This window comes from Taudactylus pleione, unplaced genomic scaffold (assembly GCF_031769625.1).
Source record: "Taudactylus pleione unplaced genomic scaffold, aTauple2 ptg001060l, whole genome shotgun sequence".
Lineage (NCBI taxonomy): Eukaryota > Metazoa > Chordata > Amphibia > Anura > Myobatrachidae > Taudactylus > Taudactylus pleione.
Genome location: NW_028285461.1, coordinates 1,019,536 through 1,029,256, shown reverse-complemented (window position 1 = coordinate 1,029,256; position 9,721 = coordinate 1,019,536). Strand labels below are relative to the sequence as shown.

General features: G+C 44.8%; 1 protein-coding gene across 1 annotated transcript; it reads right to left on the bottom strand.

Moving 5' to 3' along the window:
• Positions 1 to 1,557: 1,557 nt before the first annotated feature.
• On the bottom strand, positions 1,558 to 6,535 carry LOC148453911 (acrosin-like). The gene is made up of 5 exons (XM_088461528.1): positions 6,421 to 6,535; positions 5,460 to 5,661; positions 3,560 to 3,825; positions 2,190 to 2,335; positions 1,558 to 1,731 (listed from the first exon to the last, which is right to left on the bottom strand). Exons 1-5 carry the CDS (start codon positions 6,533 to 6,535, stop codon positions 1,558 to 1,560), a joined length of 903 nt encoding a protein of 300 aa, XP_088317654.1.
• Between the last annotated feature and the right edge of the window lie 3,186 nt (positions 6,536 to 9,721).

Below are 9,721 nucleotides of genomic sequence, written 5' to 3'. Positions count from 1 at the left end.
AGTCCATAAAGTTCAGCTATGACTAAGACATACCGCCCGTTTGGGTCCGACCTCTGCTGAGCAATCTTAGTAGGAGTAGTTTTTCCTACTAGAATGGCGACTCCGCGTGACTTTGAGTTAAACGAGGAAAAAGCCACTATGCGTTGCCCTAACATGGAAAGTTTCTGATGTTCAGAATCAGTCAAATGCGTTTCCTGTAGAAAGGTGACGTCTGCATTTTGAATATTTAAATAAGAAATAAGTTTGCGTCCAAATCCCTATTTTAGTCACTGCGGGGGTCCTGGAAGTGCGGACTGACCTCGGGGACCACTCTCTTCGCAGTGCCGGTTCCTTCCCTGTGTCAGGAGCCAAGTGCTGCATGTAATGCTACAGTGCAGTACCCGGCTCCTGTCACTGAGGAGTCAGGACTTTGGTGTCACCCCGAGGGCAGCCCGCACCCCTGTTGTGGCACCAGTGCCTAACCCTCCCCTCCTGCACCTAACCCTAACCTTCCCCCTAGTGCTTAACCCTAACCCTCATACTTACCTGCTGGGATCGCAGGCGCAGGGATGCTGGTGCCGGCATTTTCACTCCTGTCGGGATTCTGGTGCCGGGATGCTGAGCGCCGACATTCTGTATGCCGGCATCCCAACTACATCCCATCTAGGGGGGATACCCAATGTTTATGTAAGAATTAATTCTGGCAAAACGCGTGGTTTGCGGAATAACATGGTGCTGCTTCCAGAAGAGCAACCGGACGATGAGAGCAGCTGGATGAGGTTAGGGAGCTGCTGGATGAGGTTAGGGAGCAGCTGGATGAGGTTAGGGGGCAGCTGGATGAGGTTAGTGAGCAGCTGGATGAGGTTAGGGGGCAGCTGGATGAGGTTAGGGGGCAGCTGGATGAGGTTAGGGGGCTGCTGGATGAGGTTAGGGAACTCTTTGCACCTCTAGTTTAGTGAAACAGCACAAACACAGGATTTTGTATTACGAGCGATAGAAATGAGATCACAATGGGCATGTTTAGTAGCGTTCCTTTCTACGCATGGTCCCTGAACATCTATTTCTGGGGGCACCTTTACACAGACAACATAACACAAAAGTGTCACATGCAACAGACAGAATCACTAATTTAAGCTAAAAAGGAAGCTAAACTGAGCAGTATATAATGAAAACAGAGACCCTAAAGTTGTCCAACGACTATCGCTTTAGGACCACACCCTTCATTAAAGTCAACGAAAGTGAGGTCACATCTGGACGGTCGTTATTGCATGTGTCACGTCTGTGTATGTGAGTGCTGTTATTACAATGAACAAAGCTGCATAGTATATTGGTGATATATAAAGGTAAATTATACTATGTGCACCTGGAAGCCCGAATTTCAGCAAAAGTGTAGTTCAGTAACTCGGTTTTCATATACAAATGCCCAAGACGATACTTAGCAGAAACTGTTTATTTATATATATATATATATATAGATTTCAGTAACAACGATAATACGCCACCAAGTGTCTTCAAGTTCTCCTCTAGTTTCCGCCATGACAGATGGAATTGTCACATAATTGGTGGCAGGTAATGATCTTAATTTATCTTTTTTGCAAGTTTGTCGTTGATCCAGTCCAGATAGTATTGGGTGAAGGAGTAAACCCCTGGGCTCAGTGCTTGCCCACAGCCGGATCCCCAGCTGGTTACACCCACCACTGAGAAGATTTTGGAGCCTGGGTATCTGCACATTAAAGGTCCTCCGCTGTCACCCTGCATGCAACAAGAGAAGACACAGTCAATAGAAATACATGCTTATACTTTGTAAGCGGTCCTTAAGTAAGAAAAGAAAACCCCAATAACTATCCACATAAACATAAAATGGACTCAGACTTAGGGGTATATTTACTAAAGTGCAGATTTTTAGAAGTGGAGTTGTTGCCTGTACTTAACTTTGGCTACACATCCACAAAACATATGCATTGTCACCCCCAAGTAACACCCGTTTAGTGTCCGCAGGGAATCGGCTGAGATGTGTGTGACTCCGAATCGTACGTGCATTCACAAAGATGTGTAAGCAGCCTGCAACGCAAGCGCGGTATGTGAAAGATGGCGCTGCATTCGAAGTTGCAAGCAAGGCGAAATCAGGCCCAGGGTCACCAAACACAAGCGCTTCAAATCGTACAAACCTACTGTATCTTGCTCCATATTAGTTCTACAGATTTTATTACCTGACAGCTGTCAATGCCGCCGCGCTCATAGCCTGCACACAGGTTGTATACTTTCACCGCGCCGTTGTACCATCTGCGGCCGTTACAGACTTGATTAGGGATCAGCGTCACCTGGGCCTCCTGTAGAATGTCCGATACTTCCGAGGCTGCAAAAGAAAATAATCTAAGTAACCTGCAATGGCCCCTAACCTTGTGCTCTGATCTGGGTCCCTTGTGATTACTTTAATTCAGCAAACTTTGGGGTCTATGTACTAAGCAGTGTTAGGAGACAGAGTGAAAAGTGATAAGGTGCCAGCCAATCAGCTCCCAACTGTCATTTTTCAAACACAGCCTGTGAGATGACAGTTAGGAGCTGATTGACTAGTACCTTATCACTTTTCACTCTGTCTCCTAACACTGCTTAGTAACTAGACCCCTAACTCATTAAAGGACCACTAGGGCTAGGATGAAAGTGACCTTATAAGAGAGCTCCTGTACTAATATCATCACCATTTACCAGCATTTTCTACCTATTATACCAACATTGCTCTGATATACAGACGTGTCCTCACACAACTAGCCTCAATACGCCACGCAGCGACTTTCTGGCGTGAGTGAGCCGACAGGTTCCCATGCTACTCTGCTGGCGTCTTTTTTAGCCGAAAATTCGTCTAAGTCGCAATACGATGCACCAGGAGACGGTGCTGATTATTACCATATGCGACACTTGTGTAGCTGTGTGCACCTGAGACTATATATGAACCGCAACAGAACTGACAAAAACCGCGGCCGCTGCATGGTAACACTCCGTATACGGACTCAGAGACTCAGGTGCACACAGATATACAAGTGTCGCATATGGAATTAATCAGCACAGTCTCCTGGTGCGTCAGTCACATCACATTGCAACTTAGATGCATTTTCAGTGACAAAAGATGTCCGGCGCTAGCAGTCTCGCGGGACCTGGCGCGCTGAGAGGGGCTTTTTTGGCGCGACTGCAGCAAAGAGGACACATCTGTAACCGAGGGGTGAAATGTATCATAAACTGTAGTTAATACATATTTAAAACATGTTTTGTAGCATCAGGTACTTGTTATCCTATGGTGACACATATGCAGTGTATTGTATCTTCATTTCTTAGATTATGATGCATTATGTAGAATGAAATCTAGTAGAAATGAATTGGGCAATGAATAAGTAGTACTCATAATAGGTGTGTATAAATAGATTGTAAGCTAGCGAGCAGGGCCCTCTAACCTATTTGTCTGTTTTTACAAAGTCTAGTTTTATTAGTGGATTTTCCCAATTGTCAAACGTAACGGAATAAGCCGCCACGCTATATAAGTAACTTTTATTAAGAATAATAACGATAAAAGATAAACCAGGCTTACAATCCTCCTTCAGGACTCCAAAACCAGCAATATAGCAGTCAGTCATGAGCTTAATGTCTGCGGTTTTCATTGGTAGACATGCCGGCTGAATGTAGTTGTTATAAGAGATTGGTTTATCTGCGAGCAGCATGGCAATATCATTTCTTTGCGTGTCTGCGGCGTAATGCTCATGGACAATCATTTTGGCGATGCCACGAATCTGCACTTCTGTTCCCAAATGTGACAGCTGGTTAGCGCCAAAGACCAGTCTCCAAGAGTAGACATCACTGAAACACCAGAGGTGAAAACATTACATGTAATAAAAGATTAGCCAGCCGGCTACAAGGTCATATTCGCAGTCAATTCTCCATCTGCAGTTACCACATTACTTAAGTAGTAATCTATTACCAGGATTCCTCGGCTATCGTCATAACAGCAGTCGCCATATCTGTCTGCGGGTACTGCCATATTGGGTAGTTTACCAAGTTCCCAAAAGCGTAGCTTTTTGGAGCTTGGCCCCCAGTAGCCCATTGTAGCCTATGGCTTACTGTATAGCAAAAAAGTTGTAAGAATCTGATACGACAGCCGCACATATGCATTAGGCATGTTGGGTCGGGACCAGAAAGTTGATAGCGCAGGCTATCACTTTACTTTTTTCTACTTGCTGAAAAGAGAGTGTTAATAAATGGCACATTAATATAATTATCTTTTTTTGATAGTGCACTTTACAATCCTCCATATCAATTAAACAATGTTTTTTGTTCTCAGGGCCCTCTTATCCCCCATGTCCATCTATTACCCAGTTTTGTTCTATTAATGTTATTTCCAATTGTAAAGCGCAACGGAATATACTGCACTGTATAAGAAACTTTTAATAAATAATAAATATATGCTATAAAAATTTAAATTGGTATAAATTTTACAAAAACGGCTTTCTCCATCTTTCTAATGCGTCCCATAAATCTACAGCCCAAATTCCATAATTCTGCCGACTCCGATCAACGATCAAAATCACAGATCAGTGACATCGCAGATCGACGATCCGTTGGGGAATCAGGGAAATTCAACTTGTTAAAGTCACCGACTCACTGATTACGCCTATTTTCAGGTTGCAACCGGGGAATCGAGATTGTCCAACATGTTGGATTTCACCGAACCCCCGACCCCGGCAGAACAGGGCATTGCCCGGATAAAAGCTAGATGTAGGGGCTTTATAAATAAAGTAAATAAAAAAGGTAAAAAAAAAAAAAAAGTAAATCCTGCTGGCTTCATATTTGTCCAGAAATGAAATGTAACTGGTCCACATCAACCAACACTTCAGGTATACCTGGTCACCTTACGTCATTTCCCCTGGATTCATTTTCTAGGTTATCCCACTCTGATTAACATTAAATAATAATTAAGTCTCAATTTAAAATGGCCATTGATTTTATGAACACTTGTTATTATTATTTTTTAATAGACTAATGCTTTTGAACAGAGTGGCACCAAGACTATCTGTATTGGCGGTGGTCTGTCCTGTCTCCCGACATGCGCATTGGGAGCCACAGGTGCGCAGTATGATAAATGATGCTCCAGCCAATCAGCTCCCAACTGTCATTTTTCAAACAGATGACAGTTGGGAGCTGATTGGCAGGAGCACCATTATCATGGACCCATAGGCTGTGGTGGTCCATAGAACGGAACCACGCTGGTGATAACTGTCTCAGGGTGCAGGTTACAGAGCTCCACTAGGGAGAATTAGCAACTCGTGTAACCTTTAATGTGCAAGTGTTAGTGTAGCTTTGCTGAAGTGCAGAAATATCTTACATAACCCCAAATTTAGATAAAACTGCACTCTAATAATATGTAGCTGTGACACAGGTGTAATCACGAGTATCTAATTGTGCCTCAACAGTATAGAAGTGAGGGTGTTACTTACTTCCCCCGATTCCTGAAGCAATGGGCAGCTGTCATAACCCACTTCTCATTCAGGATGGAGCCTCCACAAAGATGTAGGTAATAGTCAATGTCCATGAACTCTTGAATGCTGACTAACCACGGCCAGGAGCCAGGTAACGCATCTTTTCCGCCGACAATACGAGAGCCAAAGTGTTCCCCCACCAGGGGGCGGCTTCCACATGCTGCGGGGAAAGGGATATTTTAGAAGTATTGTAACGATATGACAGGCAAGTAGTGACCATTACCGCAAAGTACTGCCTGACTCCACATTCTGCTAGAACCCCACCAACATATAGTGCTTGTGTACATACATACATATATATATATATATATATATATATACACACACACACACAGTACACATTATATATATATATATATATATATTACAGGTACTGAAGGGGAATTGCTACTTATCACCATCTGGAGATGGTGATAAGTTTGTTTAATAAAATTAGATATTTGTCTCCAAAAACCATTATATAAATGTGATGTGGAGAAAAGTCCCATTGGTGACAATGGCAGAAACAGTCATGTCAGTAAACGGTGAATAACTAGAGAAAACAGATTTCTCTATACTTTTCACTGCACTTAAATATGGAGAAAACATAAATATCACATTTTCCAGCTTTTATGCTGGAAAATGAGATAATTATGTTTATTAAATATCCCCCATAGACCCCTGAATCGCTCTCCAAGCTTTGGTAAATCTCTCCCCAAGTCTTGTACTGCAACAGTCAGGTTTATAATGTCAACTACTTTGGCATCTGATATCTCTGTTATACAGGACATAAATATGATCGCTCCCCTCTTTGTCCATTCTCTGTCTCCCCTAATTCTGATCCTTCATCATTGAATCTTAACATGTAACATAATTGATGACTTCTTTGACACACTGTGACAGACACCGTACATCATTTGCCCAGCCTAATCGTACTCACCACTAGGGATGGGTGTGGTAATATGCCCACTGCTAGGGATGGGTGCGCTGGCGACATCATTCGCAAGTACCCCAAAAAGGGCGACGCTGATATATACGACCAGGAGTAGCTTCATGGCATGCGGTACCTCTGCCCTAGGTCACAGGAACTGACTGCAGCTAGGAGACGTCTCACTAGAACGTCATTGGGAGCATTGTGACATCATCAGTGATTATGATGCTTGTGTATAGCTGGATACACACCTATCAGATATCTCTGCAGATGATGGTTGTTCATACACACTGACCAATCATCATCTGTCATCTGGCTGTGGGTCCTGCCGCACAATTTTGTATACTGACTATGAGTAGGGGAAGGATATAAAATGGACTGTGACAAGATTTTAGGTGACTCAAATGGAACTATATATAAACTATTGACATCAGACCAGCATTAAAGGATAATTGCACCCAAAACAGATAAAATAGTTTTGGCCGGAATTAAGACAAAGGGGCCTATTCATCAACAATAAAATAACGTTTTTAAGGACATTTTCCTTCATTAACGTTATTTTAGTATTCATGATGACACTTAGCACAGGAGAGAACACTGATATCTCCTTGCTAAGTCCCCCTGCGTTAATTTCCACACTCCCCATACATTAGTACATTAATATGGGGATATGAAAAATATGGTATTCATCAAATTCCGAAAAATTATGTATTTTCCGAATTTGATGTAGTTACCTGCTTACAGCTGGACAGGTCCCCCGGCGTCTCCCTCCGGCGCTCTGGTGCGTCCTCTGGCTCCGTCTGCTATGCGGTCATGTGTTCTACCAGCAGAACACAATAAAGTTTAGAAAAAAAAAAGTAGGGGAAGGAAATAAAATGGACTGTGACAAGATTTTAGGTGACTCAAATGGAACTACATATAAACTATTGACATCAGACCAGCATTAAAGGATAATTGCACCCAAAACAGATAAAATAGTTTTGGCCGGAATTAAGACAAAAAGAAAAATCGAAAATCTTAGATGACAGTAAAACCCTGATTTGATGGTTACCCCATGCCCATAACTGTCTAACGTAGGAGATTATGTCCAGGGGCGCCGAGAGGGGGGGGGGAGCGGGTACAGATTACCCGGGCTCAGGCTTTCTGAGGGGCCCGGCGCCGCCCCACCCTCCCACTCACAGCAGCCCAGCACACAGCGTGTGCTGAGCTGCAGTTGGAGACTGCTCATGACTGCTGAGCAGCAGCCACAGCGGTCTCCTATGCCTGTGCGGGGGAGCGATCACACTGATCGCGCCCCCCCTGGCTTTGCGCTGGGCTGAGGGGGCTCAGAGCGCCCCCCCTCCCCAGCGCGCAGCACCACTTCAAATCTTTTTTTTTTTCTATTGGCAAGGGGGCGTGGCCACGCCTCCCGCTATTAGGCCACGCACCCTAAACCTAACCTCCCCGTTCCCGCACCCTAACACTCCCTCCACTGTGCCTAAACCTAACCTCCCCGTTCCCGCACCCTAAACCTAACACTCCCTCCACTGTGCCTAAACCTAACCTCCCCGTTCCCGCACCCTAAACCTAACACTCCCTCCCTGGTGCCTAAACCTAACCTCCTCCTCCCCCTAATGCCTAATCCTGCACCCTAACCCACCACCTAACACCCCATACTTAACTTCGGGACGCCGGCGGTCGGGATTCTGGTGCCGGTATCCAGACGCTGTTGGGATTTCAGCACCGGTATTTAGGCCGTCTGCATCCCGCACGCTGGTATGCTGACTACATCCCAGGATATGCGACTTGTCTATCCTTACAGAACCACTTTTGGAGAAAATGATACAATCCGATGCAATTAAAGGTTCTGTGATTGGTAGCTGCCTTTACAAATTGTTTGTTGATGTTTTACTTGTGTCCCAACCTGAATGATCTCTTGCCGCGTTTTACCAATTTCTCCAAGACTATTCCACAGCATCATTTTAATAAACTGACCACTTGTAAACCTGAGGACATACTGTAGTTAGAAATATGAGTATTCCCAACTGAATATACAAACCTGTACTATAAGTTCTACACAGAAAAAGCTCTCACTCAAATGTACCAAACATACTAGACCAGAGGTTCTCAAACTCGGTCCTCAGGACCCCACACAGTTCACATTTTCCAGGTCACCCAGCAGGTGCACAGGTGTAGTCATTACTCACCTACACATTTTAAAAGACTCACAGCTGGAGCCAATTATTTCACTTGTGATTCTGTGAGGTCACCTGGAAAATATGCACTGTCTGGGGTCCTGAGGGCAGTGGGCCTGATTCAGACCCGCTCGCAAGCAGGTCGATGGCCGGGCAGTGCGCACTGCACGAGCCCCGGAGCGAGCGAGAAATCACTCGCATCCAAAAGGGGCGGCTGTCGATGTTGATCGACAGCTCGCCTGGTTTGGTGGGCGGGCCAGGGGTGTTGCTTGCCAAACGGAGGTGTTCCCGAAGGAACGCCTGCCGTTTGGGGGCGTCCCCACTGACATCACGAGTGATGTCAGTGGTGGGCTTCCGGGTCTCTATTAGAGCCGGAAGCTCACTGGGGCTTGCGACGGACGAGACCCTACCACTAGGGTCTTGTCGCAAGCCCGATGGTTGAGACCATCATCTGGCCACTCGCTAAAGCTGTGGGTGGTCACCCACAGCTTGGCGAGCGGCCAGGAGGCCGAACCAAAGAAAAAAACCATGCAGCCGCCCTGATTCAGAGCGAGCGCCTCTGAATCAGGCCCAGAGTTTGAGATCTTGTGAACTAGACAAATGTATTAAAATATACAACACATATTCTAATCACCAAATCCATTGCAGAAAGTGCCCAATGCACAGAAACGCGTCACACGCATGCGGAAGATTCCAGGAGCGGTTTAATAATATTTCCTTGGTGAAAAGCTGTTATCTTTGAGTGGGTAAAGTGAACCGGATTGGGGCGTTGAAAACCAAAGACACTGGTGAGACTCCTGCGGGCGGCTTGACTAGCTAGTATGGAGTTCTGTAAGGAAAGCTACACAGTCAATTCGTATATTCCCCTATGTATTTATGAATCTAATCTAGTTGGAAAACTATAAGCAACACTGCTGCTACAAGAAGGGCACTGTCAACACCGCTCAGTGCATCTTACAATATTTATTCACCTTGATCCAGGAATTTAATGAAAAACATTAAAAATGGGACATTCACTGTGCACAGAATGTGTACTTTCATATCAATTAGCACCCGTTGAGGTTTAAGGTTTTCCCACCTGTCATAGCTGAATGATTGTAGACCTATTGTATTGATGATCAGATATTTTTATATGT